This window comes from Bufo gargarizans, chromosome 10 (assembly GCF_014858855.1).
Source record: "Bufo gargarizans isolate SCDJY-AF-19 chromosome 10, ASM1485885v1, whole genome shotgun sequence".
NCBI classification, from domain to species: Eukaryota; Metazoa; Chordata; class Amphibia; order Anura; family Bufonidae; genus Bufo; species Bufo gargarizans.
In genome coordinates this window covers 47,576,128-47,596,082 of record NC_058089.1, presented here as the reverse complement: position 1 = coordinate 47,596,082, position 19,955 = coordinate 47,576,128, and the positions used below count along the sequence as shown (strand labels likewise).

Genomic DNA, 19,955 nt, shown 5'->3' with positions numbered 1-19,955 from the left:
GGCCGGTGCCCCGTGTATTGCAGACCCGCTGTATGCGGGCCAAAATACGGCAACGGTCGTGTGAACAAGCCCTTAGGTTAGGCCAGGGAGGGGAAAAAGAGCAAGAGGAGAGTTGTATAGTCGGCCAACTCACATCTCATGGGTGCAAATGTCTCAAGAAGCTACACGGAGCCCATGTGCCCCTTCTTTTTGCTTTGGAGGTTTGTTAGGCTACGTTAATATAACAGTCTAAGGCAGGGATGTCAAACTCGTGGCCCTCCAGCTGTGGCAAAACTACAACTCCCATCATGCCTGGGCATACTACAGCTATCAGGGAATGATGGGAGTTGTAGTTTTGCAACATCTGGAGGGCCATGAGTTTGACATCCATGGTCTAAGGGCTCATTCACACGACAGTAAAAAAAAACAAAAACATATATCCGTTTTCAGAACCAATTAAAGTCTATGGGGCTAATGCTATGGACATGGCCTTTTTTTTTAACAGCTAGTGAACAGCGGCTGTCAAAAAATAGGACATTTCCTATTTTTGGCTATTTTCATGTCCAGACGGACACCATTGAAATCAAAGGGAACGTTCTTAATGGCGGTTTAGATTGGAGTGCACCCATCTAAGTGGCTGTTAAAAACTAGTACAAAAAAAAAAAAAAAAAAAAGGTTCTTTCAGGGGTTACAATGAAAAATAATTATTAATAATAATACTCATCTAATCCACTTGCATGTGTGGGAACACCCGCTCCGCACTGGAGGCAGCCGGTAAAGTATATATCCTGAGGGCACAAAGGGGTCCATTCTTTATACCGAGGGGAACTATGGGGGGCTATTTTTATTACAGGGGGCACTATGGGGGCCATTGGATGTCCAGGGGGAATTATGTTCACTCAGGGCACTGCAGCGGTTGGGATATAGGAAAAAAAGAAAGAAAAAGCCTATGAAATTCACCCACAATGGGAGTTAAAAACGAATGCAAAATGGCCATTAAAAACAGATAAATAGCCAGCAAATGGATGCACACACTGATACAAAGCGGCCATGAAAAACGGACAGTTTATCTGCTTTTATTGGCCATTTTTTTTTACTGTTGTGTGAATGCAGCCTAAAGCTAAATCATGGGAGGCTCTGCACAAATGTAACTGCCTATGCAAACAAGGTCATAGGCACCTGGCCATATCCGTCTATGTTCCATCTACATACTGTATTTGCTGCCAGGAAAGTATGTTCACTGCAGCTAGGTGCCAGCTCTACCCATACGAGTAATTCATAACCATCACGCGCCGTACAGGAGCCTCTGGGCTTTCTCCGAGATATGACTGTGACCTCTTAGATGCTATCATCTCTCTTCTGTCAGCAGCAAACCACAGGAATGTTTTGCCTTTTGCAAAAAATTACCACCTGACTTAACCAAACGTACTCCGCTTAGTACAACCAGTGCGATAAGGCAGTCGTGGAGTTCGGGTGCAGCAGTCAGAGGGGGTGCAGAGGTTATGGAGACAGGCTGGACCTTCTCACTTGTCCTTCCTTTTGCTTCGTGTGCTCGTCGTTTCTTTCACCAGGGTCTTCCCCGGCTGCGTCTTGCTTGTCTTGTCTTTCTGAGAGGGACGCGTTTTGGGTTCTTGTTTCCTCCCCACTGGAATACCTTTTTCTCTCAAAGCCTTCATCATCTCCTCCTGCTTCATCATTAGAAGGATCTCTCGGCTCCAGATCAATATGTTAAAACCTGAAACAAATATGCAAAAATGACGAGTTATTTTGAAGGTTTCTTTATGCCAATTATATGCAAAACCGGTGTGACAAAGAATCACTGGATAAAATGGGAGCCAGCACAGATGCTCAGGACATTACAGCACAGTTATCAGAGACGTGTCTTGTAATGAGGCCTGCACCTTTACATCCATCTCGTGACCGGCGACGCTCCCTCTAAACCTTTGTAGCTACTCAGTGAGGCAGCTTGGGACCCGAGAGCTGCGTCCTCTAATCCAGGCGCTAATAATTTGCTAGCAAAGTGAATAATTTCCTAGCACATCCCTAGTGGTCTAGGGCAGTGAAGGAGGTAATGTATGTATCCCTAGTGATCTATGGCAAAGGTGTTAGGGCCAGCATCGCTAATGATAAAGGGCAGTTACAGGGTTAATGCCAGAATCCCTGGTGGTCAAGGGCAAAGAGAGAGTTGATTGCAGTACCCCTGGTGGTCTGGAAGAGTTAATTCCAGTATCTCTGGGGGTCTGGGGCAGTGAAGGGCTCATTCCAGTGCCCCTGGCAGTCTAGGGCAGTGAAGGGGGATAACAAAGATCCCTGGTGGTCTAGGACAGTGAAGGATTGATTCCAATATCCCTAAGGGTCAAATTAAGGATTTAACATAAGGATCCCTGGTGGTCTAGCGCAATGACGGGTTAATGCTGCATACCTGCAGTGTAGTGGGTTATTCCCCTTTCCAGGCTGCAGAGTTGTCAAAGCTATAACAGGAGACTGAACAGTGCTGTTCGGCTTCCAGATTCCTCCCTGCACTGCAAAAAATAGGCTAGAGAGAAGCTGTAAGTACTCTCTAAGAGCAGGCAGATCGATTCAAAAGTGCTCTGCCCAATCAGTAAGGGCACAGCTCAGGGTGTCTGTGCAGGGCTGTGATAGAACGCTTACCCATTCCCGATGCCAAGAGGTCTCCCATAGGGTTGAACTTGTTGAGCTATAAAAAAAAAAAAAAAGGGATTAGGTGTAAATATAAAGTATAGGGTTATATAAAATGATATTTCACTATTCTTACAAGTAATCCGGGAGACAAATTATCACTAAATGGTGATGGTAGCTCTACAGGAGAACAATAGAACAATGACTCACCGAGACAATACCGGATGCATAGGGGTCGTACAGCTGGCACACTATATTGCCGTTCTGCCCGTCAAACACGTCAACTGTGCGCAACTCATCTGCTGTGTATCCCGGGAACTGAGGGTCCGGGTACCGTCCGGCCACAATTAAGTCGTAACGGGGATGCCATGTGGCCTACCCAAGAAAACAAATATATAAATATGTATGTTATTAAAGGAGGAGGCCTAAGTATATCCAGAACCAACGACACGCTCACAACAAACCTTGATGGGGGGCGTGGCCTGAGCATGCCGCCGTGAAGACGCACAGCGCAGCGCTGCGCTCCCGGACCCTGGGCCAACTTATCTATTTAATGGTCAACCGGACACTACCAGCTTTAAAAAAGGATGGTCAGACGATCGGGGCGCCGGGGCTCCTCTTTCCTGGCCCCAGAACCTCAAATAGCGCGCTATTTCAGCCAGACCTTGACCGCAGAACGCCCGGCTGCAGGATACAAGATTGTGGCGACTGCAGAGCGGGAAGCCACGAGAGAAGCGCTGCCGAGCTCCGCTCCTCATGGAGGACCCTCAGCCCCAGAACAGCCGCCTCCACAGCTCCCAGCGTCTGCCACAACGACACCACAGCCCCTCTCCTCCATGTGACAGGGAGACTTACCGCCGATGGACACAAGCATAGCGACCGGCCTGGTGAGTGACCCTCCACCTGCGCGCTTGCCAGCCCCTCCAGCACCAGTGTCCACTAAATCACCACATTCCATGCTGCCAATGCCCAGAGATATAGCTGGAGACATCACACTTCAGCTGGAAGACCGGTCACATACCCAGATGACTCACCGGGGCTCCCTTTCTTTAATGGCAAAGGACTTTGTTCCAGACACTAATGGCAGACCTTCTCCTGCGCCTGACAACCTGCTAGACCCAGTGTCTACGCCTGCACTTTTCCAAACCTCTGCTTACTCAGAGTTCTCTGAATCCTCATCCTCTGCCTCTTCAGTGGACAGCAGACGTTCTAAACGCCCAAAATTAAAAGATATATGGGCCATCCTTGGTAACCTGCCGTCTAAACATGATATGGAAGCCATGATATTGCGGGTTGAATCCAACCAAGCTCAGGCCATTGCAGCTGGCAAGACAGACCTCTGCAGTATCTCGACTCAAGTAGCCACACAAATACAGGTCTCGTCTGCACTAGAATCCCGCCTTACTACAGTTGAAGAAAATTTGGACGCACAGAAGGCTTTGAACAGTAGACACATACTACTACAAGAGGACGACCAAGAAAACAGAGGTTGACACAACAACATCAAACTACGTGGGATTCCAGAGGAGGCGCCTGCCTCGGATCTGCATAAGGCGGCTACCTGCATCTTCAACTCTCTCCTACCTAGACCTCCAGATGCCGAAATAGAACTGGACAGAGTCCATAGAGTGTTAGGTTCAAGATGCCAAGACAACCCAGCCCCTAGAGAGGTTTTATGCAGGGTTCACAATTTCAAAGAAAAAGAGGAAATCCCACAACGGGCATGGAGACAAGGCCCCACGATGTTCGCGGGGAACCAAATCCAACTTCTGCCAGATGCCTCGAGGCGAACCCTGCTAATGAGATGCACCCTCAAACCTATCCTACAATTCAGTGGTCCCCAACCTTTTTTTGCACCAAGGACCAGTTTCATGCAAGACAATTTCCCAGGGACCAGGTGGGGTGGGGGGGGGGGGGGGTTCTGGGGCAGGGTTTAGGGGGCGCTGACTGATTCACACGCATAACAAAACACAAGGTGCATATTAAAATATATAACACTATATAAACTGACTAGGGTCTCTGCTGCACTGTACCATATTTTTCACCCTATAAGATGCACCTAGGTTTTAGAGGAGAACAATAAGAAAAAAATATTTTCCATTACACCTCAGGTCAGACCAGCAATCTGACCCCCACGGTTAATCAGACCTCAGATCAGACCCCCAACCTTCAGCCATCTATCAGCCCCCATGTCAGCCAGCCAGGGAAGGGATGGCAACTCAATTTGCTCTCCCTCTTCCCAAATAGCTACGCAACTCTTGGTTGGCTCATTTGTGGGCTCTCCAAGATTTGCTAAGTGGTGTTTACTCCACAAGTTTTGGTATTTGTTATTCTACCTACTCTGGACTAGCTGGTTTGGCCGCAGGTTGAGCATCCCTGGTCTAAGAGAAACCTCCCTCATTATTTCATTACCCCCCCCTGAAAAAATAATATTTCTTTCTTCTTCTTTTCCCTCTCTCTTTCAAACACTTATTTACTTAGTTTCTATTTATCTACTCGACCTTCCCTAATTTTACCCTCATGTTACAGTCCGTCCCCCTTTGTTCATGATATGTGTTGCACTGGAATCATAAAAGATCGCTTATAGATTGTTTGTGTCCTATCATACAAGAACAACCTTAGGACTTCCCATTTTTGATGACCCTGGTATTATTATACTTTGTTACACTCATCGGTACGGTCGGGCCTTCGCCTTGTAGACTGATTATTATTGCATTGTCTTTCTTTTGCCAACGATTGCACTCCATACATATATGTAAATCGACCTGTTTTTTTATGACGATGATACATTGGTACCTGTCTTTTCAAATGTTCTTAAAGGGGTTCTGCAGTTTGCTTTAACTGATGATCTATCCTCTGGATGTTCACTTTCATGGAGCTTAGCCGCGCCCAGGCTAGTTGATACTAGTCGTGACGTTACTGGGCCAGCGGTAAACAGTGAGAAGGCCGCGGCGCTGCTGGAGCGCCGCTGCCTTCTCAAACAGCTGATCGGCGGGGGTCCCGGGTATCGGACCTCCGCCGGTCAGATGCTGATGATCTATCCAGAGGATAGATCAGTTAAAGCAAACTGCAGAACCCCTTTAAATAAAGAATAAAAAAAATATAAAAAACACAAACAAACCTTGATGGCAGTCAGGTGCTGGAACTGGCGGTGCGGGTGTGGGATAATACGCTGGGGCTGTGACCAATCGCACGCAGAGTAAACACGGATTTCACTGTGCTGGTCGGTAGTGAGAAGCTTGGCACCATCCCAAGGACTGAAGTAAGCTGCAGCAATAAAAATGCCGTATAGAGTTATATAAGGGCAGCGCCATATGTTGTATGAATAGGAGAGGGAAAGAAAGGAGATGCGACCTTACCCGAGTTCACACCACGGGCATGTGGCAACGTGTACAGACAACTGGATTTATCCTTGATGTTCCTCAAGTCCCATAACTTCACCGTCTGATCCACGGAGGCGGTGGCCAGAAGCCAGTCACATCGAGGGTTAAATTCCACGTGTGTAACCTTTTTCTTGTGTAGCCGGACCTTAAAGATCTTTCAATAAAAGAAGCAAAAATAAAATATAAAAAAATATCACAACTCTCATACTCCTCAGGTGAGCCTATGGTATAGGACCTGACTAGTTGCTCATATATGCCCACCTCTTTTCCGCACGTCTCCAACAGTACCACGTTTCCCACGTTATCTCCCGTCACCACACACCGCTGGCTGGCGGACACGTCCAGGCTGCAGTACCACATACTAGAAAACAGCAGGGTTACTGTTTGACCTCGCTGTCAGGGTATGCTGAGAGTTATAGTTGTACAGGAGCCGCTGGAGAGCCACCAGCTGCAGGGCACCACTACTGAGGATGTCAGTGCAAGTCACAGATACCAAACGTGTCATACGTGCGCCCTATCCACCCAAAAAGATTTTTATCTACAAGTGTTTAGCTGTAATTTAAAGGCTATGGACACCCTCAGGGAAAAAATAAAAATAAAATTATGACTGCATTTTACTTATTTTGGGCTAAAAAAAAACTTTTTTCAATTGGTCTTAATTAAAAATTTTCAACAGTTTTCCAGCTACAGGGTTTAAAAATCAGTCAGAGCAGAGCATCACTGCTCAGTCCCCTTAGCTGATGGCTCTTATCTCCTGACCTCAAACACTCATTTAAGCCATACTCTTATCAGTTCGATGCGAGTTTATGTATAATGAGCGTTTATGAGGTCAGGAGATCAGAAATAAGAGCGAAACCAACTGAAAAAATTATTTTTATCCCAAAATGAGTAAAATGCAGTCATCGAAAAAAATTGCCCTGAAGGTGTCCATATTCTTTTTCGGCTTTCACTCTTAAAGGGAATCTTAATTACATCCTGAGGTTGTAAACACTTCATTTTTCTCACAGCTGACAGTTTGCTACAATGTATCAATGCAACTAATCCTCTGTGAAGACAATACATCAGCAGCACAAATCTCTCCCCTGTTGTGAGTTTATTACCAGGTTTCCGTTTATGTAAGTGATCACCTGTCAAATCCCCTGTCGCTCCAAAGCCCATCCTCCACACCAATCTTATTTCTGCTTCCGCCATGTTGTTCTGTACTTCCATGTGATTGCTGCAGCCAAATAATAATGTTGGATACAGCATGAGACAAGTGATTGGCTGCAGACGAGCAGCAGATTATCAGCGCTGGGGCAGCAGATCATCAGCGCTGGGGCAGCAGATCATCAGCGCTGGGGCAGCAGATCATCAGCGCTGGGGCAGCAGATCATCAGCGCTGGGGCAGCAGATCATCAGCGCTGGAGCAGCAGGGGAGGTAATTGGTGAGTAATAGTTGTTTTTTTCTTTTATAGCATTTCTGCCCAAGTATTAACGTTATCCCCTATCCCAGGGGTAGGCAACCTCCGGCACTCCAGCTGTTGTGAAACTACAACTCCCAGAATGCATACTTCCTCTACTCTCCTCAGAACTCTCATAGAAATGAACTGGGGCATGCTGGGAATTGTAGTTTCACAACAGCTGGAGTGTTGAGGGTTGCCAACACCTGCCCTATCCACAAGATGAGGATAACTAACTGATGACTAACGGGCCAACTGACTGGGACCCCCAATGATCCTGAGAATGGGGGTCCATGTCCCTGTCCTGATGCAGCGACAGGACCAGCATGCGCCCTGCCACTCCATTCATCCTCAGCTATCTTGGCAGTCCTATGGAGAATGACATCAGGACAGAGATATGGGACTCCCATTCTTGGGATCGGTGAGGGTCCCAGCGATCAGTTAGTTATCCCCTAGGGCAGGGCTGGCCAACCTGCGGCCCTCCAGCTGTTGTAAAACTACAACTCCCACCATGCCCTGCTGTAGGCTGATAGCTGTTAGCAGACTGGGCATGCTGGGAGTTGTAGTTTTGCAACAGCTGGAGAGAACGCAGGTTGGCCATACCTGCCCTAGGGTAAGGGATAAATTTAATACTTGGCACAACTCCTTTTAAGGATTTGTCCGAGTTCCAATCTTAGCGGGGCAAACTTTAGGGAGGCAGCTGCTCCATCCTCTCAACCACTCTGCAGCCATGACATATTGTTTGGCTGCAGCGGTGACATTTCATATACTGCAGGTGACCACTGCAGGCAATCACTGACCTCAGCGTTCTCATGATGTGCACCACTAAGGCCAGTGATTACAGGACGTCATAGCTGCAGCTAAAACTTTACATTGTGGCTGCAGCTTAGCGGAGAAGTTGGAGCACCACACTGGAACGGAGGGAAGTTTTTTTTTTTCTTAACTTTTTTTGCCCCCCCCAAAAACTGGAACTCTGACAACCCTGTTTCATTTCTTAAACACTCAGACGATTGCTTAGACTGAGAAATTTTATATTTTCATGGGCAGTGAGAGAAAATATACAGTGTCCCATAGTTTATAGCATTGAAGTGACCCCCCCCCCCCAAAAAAAAAAGAGCCTGCACTACATCTCTTATGTTAGGCTTCCCTTAGCCCCCTAATTTTCCTGCTACCAGAGCTCCCACTTCCCCTAATTAATGAATAAATCCGCTCTTACGCCCAGTCTTCAGTGTTAGTGTATATCTGTACGGTCCGTCCGGTGAAGTCCTGCAGGACGGTGCTGCCTGCGACCGACGATGTATACAGCTGATTAGGGTTGAATGGGTCAAATTTCATCCCAGTGATGCAGCCTCCAGCTCCAATCTGCAAGACAGGGAGAAAGGCGATGAAACAGCAGCCATTCCCTGTGCCGCCACTGCTGCTGCCGCCGCCGCACTGCTTCCCCATACTTACGCCAGGGATCATGGTGTTATTTAGCTGCTCGTAGTCCCACAGTATGATGTCCCCTCCTTTTGACCCTACAGCCACCGTGTTGGGGTGGGTCGGATGCCATTCTAGAGTGGTGACCCTTCTGTCAAAGGGGCTGTTGGTTCGATAGAGAATGTACGATGCCAAAGACCGCAGGAAAGGAGTCTGCAGGCACTGGGAAGAGACATGCGCCTACTGACACATCCTATACACTAGATGCCACATGTACACTGACGGACAAGCGTGCAGGTCACACTTGTAACTTACCTTTGCCCTGACGTTCCCCCCAACCGTGCTCCGGTACAGGTAATGCACAATGCTGGTCTGTATGTCTTCTGGCTTGTGGTATTTTTTCCTCTCTTGTAAGCCTGCACGGGTAACAGTTACAGTTTTAGCATTCACGGATAGTAGGGAGAGGGGGGGACACACACTAAGGTGCACACCTTCAAAAACGGATTTAGAGGCGCATGTTTTTGAATAGATTGAGGATATGTCATACAGAAAAACCTCTTCAAGTGGAGGTAGCAGCTTGGGACAGAGGAGATCAACCTCCACTTCCAGATGTACCCAGACATCAGAGGCGCATGCCGCGGCAGATCCACTGATACTCAGAGCATCGGCGCAGCAGCGAGATTGAGGCAAGATGTCTGCCTCTGCCAATCAAGGGGGTTGGGGTCTCTTGAGCAGCCCCTTGTGCTCCAGGAGGTGGCTTTTGAACAAATTTGAGCGTAAATGATGTTAAATTTTTTTTTTAAATTAGGTAGAGTAATCACCATGGCCCTCTAACAAAAACGTTATACCACCCTTGAATCAGGGCGTCCGTTATGGGTGCATTCACACGAACGTTTGTATTTTGTGGTCCGCAAAAAATACGGATGACATGCAAGTCTGCAAAACTCAGATCTGCCAAAAAAATACGGAGGACATCCACATGACGTCTGTGTTGCATCAGTTTTTTTTTGTGGATCTATTGTAACAGTGAGGTACTCATTTTTGTTAGCCCCATTGAAATAAATAGGTTCGGATCCGAAATCCGCAAAAAAATGTGGACTGAATGCGGAGCAAAAATATCGGCATGTGAATGGGGCCTAAGTCCTAAAAACAAAAATAAAAGGGTGCCCCTGAACCCACCTTAGAGAGCTAGAGCGCCTGTACTGGATTCTAATCGTTCCACCCTGCTCTAGGACTTGTAAAGGCGCCATGGAACATGTGATCTTTCTTAGCCAATCAGCCGAGTGGAACGCTGCAATTAGAAAACGGCACACGCTGCCTTTGGACAGATTGGTTCATGCAGAAACTTTACACGGGCGAGAATGGAAGCTTTAGGGGAGTGGCGATAATACTTTACTAGGAATGAGCAAACCCAAACGGCGTTCTGGCAGTGGAGGAATCCCGTTATGACGGAATGCAAAACGGAAGCCTTTAAGAGGCATTCCGTCTTGATCCGTCATAATAGAAGTCACTGGTCAAGCATAACGGATCCGTCCAGTTTCTGATATGCAGGACGAAAAACAAAGTCCTGTAAAACGGAAACCAGACGTATCCGTTAGGATTTCCCATAGGCTTCTATTATGACTGTGCCTCTTAAAGGCTTCTGTTTTGCATTCCGTTATAACGGGATCTCTCCACTGCCCGAAAGCCAAACCCGAACCTGTAACGTTGGGGTTCGCTCATCCCTGTACATTTCTTGCACTCCTGGTGGTCTTGTGTCTCCCCCCCATGTGGCGGCATTACCTTTGCTGCACTCTGGGGCATCCTGTGTAACATTTTTCTTCCGACCAGATTTTTTGCTCCCTTTATCAACTCCAGGATCCGGCTCTCGTTTTCTCTTCCCGGGCGGCTCTTCTTCCGGCTCCTTCTTCTGGGAGGATGCCTCTGATGTATTCTTTCCTTGACCTGACCTTTTGGGACGCATCTACGGGAAAAGGGGGCGGATGGGTGTCAGAAAAAGAATTCAGTTTTGCAATTTGTGCACGGCACAGACAGCACTGAACAAGTCACTGCCGATAATTACTATGGTTAAAGAGGCCGGCAAAGATTGGTCAGTGGAGGTCTTAGCTGCAGTACCAGGCACAGCCACAACTGTATGTACGGCACTGCGCCAGTGTAAGAAGCAAATCCTTCACCTAGATCAGCTATCAATATCCTGGCGGTCCCAGTAAACCGCAATAACAGTCTTTTCACACTATAGTCATAGCCTCCGCTCTTAACCCACAGGGGCACCTGAGTATTGGGACTCTGGGAACCTTAGTATTTAGGCTCCGGGCTCCGGGGCACCTGAGCATTTGGGCTCCGGGGCACCTGAGCATTTGGGCTCCGGGGCACCTGAGCATTTGGGCTCCGGGGCACCTGAGCATTTGGGCTCCGGGGCACCTGAGCATTTGGGCTCCGGGGCACCTGAGCATTTGGGCTCCGTGCGCAGGGGCACATGAGTATTTGGGCTGCCGGGGCACCTGAGCATTTGGGCTCCGGGCGCAGGGGCACCTGAGCATTTGGGCTCCGGGCGCAGGGGCACCTGAACATTTAGGCTCCGGGCGCAGGGGCACCTGAGCATTTGGGCTCCGGGCGCAGGGGCACCTGAGCATTTGGGCTCCGGGCGCAGGGGCACCTGAGCATTTGGGCTCCGGGCGCAGGGGCACCTGAGCATTTGGGCTCCGGGCGCAGGGGCACCTGAGCATTTGGGCTCCGGGGCACCTGAGCATTTGGGCTCCGGGGCACCTGAGCATTTGGGCTCCGGGGCACCTGAGCATTTGGGCTCTGGGCACAGGGGCACCTGAGTATTTGGGCTCCGGGGCACCTGAGCATTTGGGCTCCGGGGCACCTGAGCATTTGGGCTCCGGGGCACCTGAGCATTTGGGCTCCGGGGCACCTGAGCATTTGGGCTCCGGGGCACCTGAGCATTTGGGCTCCGTGCGCAGGGGCACATGCGTATTTGGGCTGCAGGGGCACCTGAGCATTTGGGCTCCGGGCGCAGGGGCACCTGAGCATTTGGGCTCCGGGCGCAGGGGCACCTGAGCATTTGGGCTCCGGGCGCAGGGGCACCTGAGCATTTGGGCTCCGGGCGCAGGGGCACCTGAGCATTTGGGCTCCGGGCGCAGGGGCACCTGAGCATTTGGGCTCCGGGCGCAGGGGCACCTGAGCATTTGGGCTCCGGGCGCAGGGGCACCTGAGCATTTGGGCTCCGGGCGCAGGGGCACCTGAGCATTTGGGCTCCGGGCGCAGGGGCACCTGAGCATTTGGGCTCCGGGCGCAGGGGCACCTGAGCATTGGGGCTCTGGGTGCAGGGGCACCTGAGCACTGGGGCTCTGGGTGCAGGGGCACCTGAGCACTGGGGCTCTGGGTGCAGGGGCACCTGAGCACTGGGGCTCTGGGTGCAGGGGCACCTGAGTACTGGGGCTCTGGGTGCAGGGGCACCTGAGTATTGGGGCTCTGGGTGCAGGGGCACCTGAGTATTGGGGCCCTGGGCACATTTTACTGTTACATAACATCAGCTATTAGCTTTATGCATATTGTTATGAAAGCTCCATACAAGAAGCAGCATGTCTAGAACATCACAGTCCCGGGCGCGCACCATCCACTGTCCCGGGCAGCATCCGCCTCCTCACTCCCTCCCTCCTCCTCACCTGTCAATCCCGGTGTGGCTACTATAATGTCCGTTCACCGCTGCTGCTGTGTAACCAAGATGTCGCTCCAGGTCTGCGCAGGCGCATGCGACTCGTTAGTGAAGAAAAAAAAATGACAAACCTTTGTTGCCCCGCCCCAATATTTGCATGGCTTTCTTTCATTGGCTGCAGACTTTAGACATTCGGAACAGGGAGGGAGCCTGCTCTCCATCACGTGACGCCTCTGCGCTCAGGACGGCAGTTTGACGGCCGATCTAATCGTACAAAACTATTTCTGCCTAGTTGCTCATAGAAAATATAAGGATTGATGCGGATTTCTTTATGGTAACACTTTGTATACAGGGCATTATTACAGGGATATTATAGAGGAATTATTATTACAGGGATATTATAGAGGTATTATTATTACAGGGATATTGTAGAGGTATTATTATTACAGGGATATTATAGAGGTATTATTATTACAGGGATATTATAGAGGTATTATTATTACAGGGATATTGTAGAGGTATTATTATTACAGGGATATTGTAGAGGTATTATTATTACAGGGATATTATAGAGGTAGTATTATTACAGGAATAATATAGAGGCATTATTATTACAGGGATATTATAGAGGTATCATTATTACAGGGATATTATAGAGGTAGTATTATTACAGGGATATTATAGAGGTATTATTATTACAGGAATAATATAGAGGTATCATTATTACAGGGATATTATAGAGGTATTATTATTACAGGGATATTATAGAGGTAGTATTATTACAGGAATAATATAGAGGTATTATTATTACAGGGATATTATAGAGGTAGTATTATTACAGGGATATTATAGAGGTAGTATTATTACAGGGATATTATAGAGGTATTATTATTACAGGAATAATATAGAGGTATTATTATTACAGGGATATTATAGAGGTATTATTATTACAGGGGTATTATAGAGGTATTATTACAGGGATATTATAGAGGTATTATTATTACAGGGATATTATAGAGGTATTATTATTACAGGAATAATATAGAGGTATAATTTTTACAGGAATATTATAGAGGGCATTATTATTATGGAGGCACTATATGGGTCATTATTATTATTATTATTATTATGGAGGCACTATATGGGTCATTATTATTATTCTTATTATTATAGAGGCACTATATGGGGCATTCTTCTTCTTATTATTAATGAGACACTATATGGAGGATTATTATTATGGAGGGACTACAGGGGAGGCACTATATGGGGCATTATTATTATGGAGGCGCTATAAGGGAGGCACTATATGGGACATTATTATTATGGAGGCGCTATAGAGGTATTATTATTACTGGTGCCACTCCACGAAGGCACCACAGGTTACAGCAAATATGAACCCCTTCTTCCCCTTCCTAACTCTCCCTGTTTTAGGTGTAGAAAATGGTCTAAATCTACGGCAGCAAGGAAGCTGGCTTACATTTAGACAGGCGGTGGATATGTCGGTGCCTCTACATAACTTAGGCACAGCTATCGCAAAGGGGTATTAAGACCAGCTTTGTTCATTTGCAGCCAATTCTCCCTATTACGTCTTTTTTACTACTCTTATATGTGTACTCTGTGCTATGTACTAGCATTTTGATCTGGTTGCCTGCAGGTGATTTGTCTCCAATATGAGGACTGGCGTCTCATATCATACCTTATCATTGAGGTTATAGGGCAGTGCCAATTGCCCAAACTGCAACCCTATAACCCACTTATTTATCGCAAAGTCTCAACACGGCAATTTACCCTGAATACTACAGTCCAATATAGTATGTCTTCCATGTACTTTATCATTTAGCTATAATATCACGCCTACACTCAGTGCGCTGCCTGTGCTGATGAATGGCAGGAAAAGTCTCTAAGGCATATTGGTGCACCATAGACTTTTTCCAGGGTGTGGGTGCCCACAGATAGGGCTCTGAGTGCCGCCTCTGGCACCCGTGCCATAGGTTCTCCACCTCTGTTATAGGGGTTGTCCATTGTCTTATACCCTATTAGAGCATGCTAAGCTGATAGAGGGGGGTCTCCTGTTCAGGGTTCATCCAGGGTTGGGATTACAATTTTTAACAACTCAGTGGGGAACTGCAGACATACAATGCAATACAATAAATATATACAAAGGCACCACATGTTCGTTACACAGATAAATACACATACAACATATAGGTGCTCTGTAGAGCTGTCAGTGTCAGCTTCAGAATGGGGTTCTGTAATCCAGGTGTGATTATAAGAACTGTATTGGGAGAACCGGCTGAATCCTACTCCTGGATCCATCACTTTCTGCGGGACTTGTGTGTCCCAACCTGCATTACGCAGACAATCCATCGATTTGCATTGAGTAATGCCTAATTTCCCATGTGGTGCTGCCGCAGGGACATAATGCACTTAATAATGGACACATTGAGATCTGCTTAGTGTCAAGGAACCTAACAGGTAGATATTGAATATCCGAAGCAGAGAACCCCTTTAAGCCTCAGCCTCGTATGTGTGCCGTACGTGTTCTCCGCGGACAGCACACGTCCCCATTCATTTTAATGTGTGTATTCACACATCAGTGTTTTAGCACGGTCCGTGCTCTATATTGTCCTTGTTCACAGATCCATCATGCCCATTATAGTCTATGGGTCAGTGAAAACCACGGATGCAACACAGATACCATCCATGTTTCATCCGTGTTTCACGTATCATTAGCAAGTGATGCTTTGAAAATTATTTTTTAGCTGTGCAGTGTCCGTAAAACACGGATGACACACGGACAGCATTATTTTTTAGCTGTGCAGTGTCCGTAAAACACGGATGACACACGGACAGCAAAAAACAGACACACGGACCCATCATGGAGGCATCACTGACCACCTTTCCACGGATTTAAGCACGGACGTGTGAATGAGACTTAAGGTTGCCCTCTGAGAACAGCTGAGCGACCGCACGTTTGTGTAGCATTTTTTGCAGGCTTTTTGTCCCTCTAAAGAAGGGGATGAAAAAAAAAAAAAAAACGGCCATTGCTTTAACATGCAAAACGCCAGAGACCCCAAAAACGCCAGCAGAAAAAAAAACACCAGCAAACAACCACTTGTATGTCTTGCATTACCCATAGACTTTTGGCTAACATCTGAAGCTGGCATTTTCTCAGGAAAAAAAAACACAAAAAAGTGCAAAAAACTCCATTGTGAGTGTACATTTTCTATGTATTTAGACCATGCTGAGCAGTTTGAACTTTACATATTTTTTTCCCACTTTAAATGGGTTTTCTGGCTTTTTTTTTTTACCAACATCCTCAGGATAGGTCATCAGCATCTAATCGGTGGGGGTCTGACACCCGGGACCCCCGCTGATCAGCTGTTTGAGAAGGCATCGGTGCTCCGGTAAGCTCCGCAGCCTTTCCCTAGGCCGTGTGATGTCACGTTCATCGGTCACTTGGCCTTGGCACAGCTCATCCACAATGGACGGCGCTGTACTTGGTGAGCTGTGAGAAGGCTGCGGTGCTTACTTGAGCCCCCATGCCTTCTCGGACAGCTGATCGGCGGGGGGTCACGGGTGTCAGACCCCCACCGATCAGATACTGATGACCTATCCAAAGGATAGGCTATTAGTTAAAAAGTATCAAATTAGTGAATTGGCCCTCTTATTTCAGGCTGAAAGTCTATGGCCAGTCTAATTGTTCTCTCGGTCTCTATAGACCATATGCAGTATTATGTGATGCTTTATAATATTATCTTATACAGCTGTAGCAGCTTTTGCCATAAACCCTCAGTAGTGAGCGATAACAATCTCTCTACAGCGCTGTGGTATATGTTAACATTAGACAGAATACCACAAAGAATGACATAAATAACTTGAGTAAATAAATACATAATTAAAAAGCTAAATAAATAAATACAAATAAGTAGCGAAATAAATACACTTAGTCCCGCCAGTCGGCTGCACTGCCTCAGGGCTGCCTGCAGGTGTCACTCTTGTCCCTGTATTGTGTTACTTGCTGATGCCATTGACACATACACAATTGTATTCCACCCAGGGGTCAGCAACCTCCTGAACTCGGAGCTGCGGTGCAACTACAACTCCCGGCATGCTCCATTTACTTCTGTGGAAGTTCCAAGTGCAGTAAAGCAAGTGTTCACGCTGGGAGTAGTAGTTTCACCACAGCTGGGAGCGCTGACCCCTGGTTTAGACGATAGCATATAATGAGTGCCTTCCCTTGGCATACTGTGTCCATACGACAGCCACATAAAACCATAAAGTGCACTAAGTGCCGAGAGATTGCACATTTTAGCAAACTACACAGATCCAGAAATGAATGCAAAAATGTCATCCATACCCAGTGACGACAGCAAAATTGAGAACAGGCCCCCTCCCCCCAGCAACTTTTTTGCAACCCCCACTCCTGTGGCTAGTCAAGATTACTCTCTCAGACCAGGCCCGGCAGCCGCTCTGTCCGTTTCCTACACGTATATACTGTATGTCATGTCACTGTATATAATGGCAGTGTAGAATACTGTTGAGGGGGCGCTGATAATAAAATCTTTCAGTCCTCCTCCTGAATGGGGATTGTGAGCCCCACTGAGGACAGCAAGTGATGATAATGTCGGATAAAGCGCTGGACAAAGCCTCATTCACACAGCACCGATCCACGTACGTGTGTGTCGTTCGTGTTCTCCTCGGACAGCACACGTACCCATTCATATTAAGGGCTCGTTCACACGAGCGTTGGTGTCCCGTTCCCGTATTGCGGACCGCATTTGCAGAGACGCAATACACGGGCACCGTTCCGTTGTCATTCCGCATCACGGATGCGGACCCATTCATTTCAATGGGTCCGCAAAATCCGGAGATGCGTAACGGAAGCACAGAACGGAACACTAAGGAGTGCTTTCTGGGGTTCCGTTCCGTGCCTCCGCACCGCAAAAAGATAGAACATGCTGTATCTTTTTGCGGAATGGAGGGATCGCGAACCCATTCAAGTAAATGGGTCTGCGATCCCCATGTGCCTGCCCCACGGAAGGGGCACGGGACACCAACGGTTGTATTCACACATCAGTTTTTTTCCACAGTCAGTGGGTCCGTGTTTTTTTTAGCAAGGATGCCCTCTCTATTTTCTCCGTGTTCACAGATCCATCACGCCCATTAGGCCCCTTTCACACTGGCGAGAATTCCGCAAGGGTGCAATGCGTGAGGTGAACGCATTGCACCCACACTGAATCCGGACCCATTCATTTCTATGGGGCTGTGCACATGAGCGGTGATTTTTACTCATCACTTGTGCGTTGCGTGAAAATCGCAGCAAGCTCTATGTTGTGCGTTTTTCACGCAACGCAGGCCCAATAGAAGTGAATGGGGCTGCGTGAAAATCGCAAGCATGCGCAAGCAAGTGCGGATGCGGTGCGATTTTCACGCATGGTTGCTAGGTGACGATCGGGATGGGGACCCGATCTTTATTATTTTCCCTTATAACATGGTTATAAGGGAAAATAATAGCATTCTTAATACAGAATGCTTAGTAAAATAGGGATGGAGGGGTTAAAAAATAAAATAAAAATTAAACTCACCTCATCCACTTGTTCGCACAGCCCGGCTTGTCTTCTTTCTTCTTCTTTGAGTACCTGGGAGAAAAGGACCTTTGTTGACATCACTGCGCTCATCACATGTTCCATCACATGGTCCATCACCAGGGTGATGGACCATGTGATGAGCGCAGTGATGTCAACAAAGGTCCTTTTCTCCCAAGTACTCAAAGAAGAAGAAAGAAGACAAGCCGGGCTGTGCGAACAAGTGGATGAGGTGAGTTTAATTTTTATTTTATTTTTTTAACCCCCCCATCCCTAATTTACTAAGCATTCTGTATTAAGAATGCTATTATTTTCCCTTATAACCATGTTATAAGGGAAAGTAATAAAATTTACAGAATACCGATCCCAAACCCGAACTTCAGTGAAGAAGTCCGGGTTTGGGTCTGGGTACCACATTCAGTTTTTTCTCACGCGCGTGCAAAATGCATTGCACTCGGGCGGAAAAAAACTGAAGAAAGCAACGCAATCGCATACAATACTCACCCTACTCGCAGCCAAAATCGCACGATTTTCCCGCCACGCACCCGCATTCTATCCGGCCCTCACATGCGACGCCTGTGTGAAAGGGGCCTTATAGTCTATGGGTCGGTGAAAACTACAGATGCAACGCGGATGCCATCTGTGTTTCATCCGTGTTTCACGGATCATTAGGAAGAGATGGTTTGAAAACTATTTTTCAGCTGTTCAGTGTCAGTGAAACATGTATGACACACGGACAGCAAAAAAACGGACACATGGACCCAACACCGATCCATCATGGACATCTTCACGGAGTCATCACTGACCACCTTTTCATGGGTTTCTACACGGACGTGTGAATGAGGCTTAACTGAGGAAACTAAATAAAAATATCCGGGACATAACCGTCTGCTGAAGAATTGCTTCTCTCCCGATACCCCTGCACACATGCATGCTTGGCCGAGCACGCGTGTTGTGGCGGGGCGAAAGCTGCTTCCATACCCCTATGGCTAGTGGTTTATCTCTCCGAAAACAAAAGGATTGAGCATGTGGAAATCCAACATCTCCATCCGAATGTGCCATCAGCAGGTTTGGCCGACATACTGTACATCTAATGTATACGACCAGCTAGGTATCAGTCATCAGAACTGTCCTGCAATGGGTTTGAATCCAGGGGCGTATATATGGGTATGTGTGTATACATTACATGGACGACCATTCATTTGAATAGCCCCCATCTGCCGTGTCCTTCCTTTCCCCTTATAGATTGTAAGCTTTGGCGGGCAGGGTCCTCTCCCCGTCTGTACCGGTCTGTTAATAGTTTATTGTATATGTCTATTTTATATTACGTATGTGTAACCCTCTGTTAAGGTACAGCGCCATGGGATTGACAATTTCAAACAATAATGTCGATTGCGTACGTATAATCAGATGCAACTTCCCCGCCAATAACAGCTGATCACCCCTTTAAGAGACCATTCTAAGCCTATTACCCACAGCGCAGGCGGCGGAGGGGTTGTGCTCACATGCAGGCAGCAATCCCTGCTGCACCGGATGCTAAATTGCTATTTATACTCATGGGAAAGGTAATCTCATGGAGAGACGGCTATATCCATGTCCTGGTAACGGGCACCTCTAGGGAAGCCTAGCCACTGCATCCTGCGACAGAGCGCCCCAGTGTTGGAACATGTGCCTAGATGCCCTGGTAGGCGCCACCTAAGCCACTGGAAAGTGCATCGAAAATTTGCTTGATTGGAGTACAATGCATTTGCCATCCTCAGGTATGTAAGTATAGTCAGAGCAGCCATAGCACTTGCTGTGGGGCCCAATCAGGTACAAAAACATTTTAACATTTTGTAGGGAATAA

At 47.4% G+C, this 19,955-nt stretch overlaps 1 protein-coding gene across 1 annotated transcript; it reads right to left on the bottom strand.

Moving 5' to 3' along the window:
- Window positions 1–396: 396 nt before the first annotated feature.
- Window positions 397–12,664, bottom strand: DDB2 (damage specific DNA binding protein 2). Its single transcript, XM_044270129.1, has 11 exons — window positions 12,532–12,664; window positions 10,643–10,823; window positions 9,176–9,276; window positions 8,894–9,082; window positions 8,658–8,803; window positions 6,264–6,363; window positions 5,979–6,156; window positions 5,741–5,886; window positions 2,830–2,994; window positions 2,632–2,677; window positions 397–1,714 (listed from the first exon to the last, which is right to left on the bottom strand). Exons 2-11 carry the CDS (start codon window positions 10,821–10,823, stop codon window positions 1,503–1,505), a joined length of 1,464 nt encoding a protein of 487 aa, XP_044126064.1. The 5' UTR covers window positions 12,532–12,664; the 3' UTR covers window positions 397–1,502.
- Window positions 12,665–19,955: the final 7,291 nt, after the last annotated feature.

What these genes read in the sequence shown, in the direction of transcription:
- DDB2 (XM_044270129.1), bottom strand. Translation starts at nt 10,823, where the DNA reads ATGCGTCCCAAAAGGTCAGGTCAAGGAAAGAATACATCAGAGGCATCC. An exon ending in TGCCCGTGGTGTGAACTCGG is followed by an intron (nt 5,887 to 5,978) that starts GTAAGGTCGCAT and finishes TTATTGCTGCAG; the next exon opens with CTTACTTCAGTCCTTGGGAT. An exon ending in CCTCTTGGCATCGGGAATGG is followed by an intron (nt 1,715 to 2,631) that starts GTAAGCGTTCTA and finishes TATTTGTTTCAG; the next exon opens with GTTTTAACATATTGATCTGG.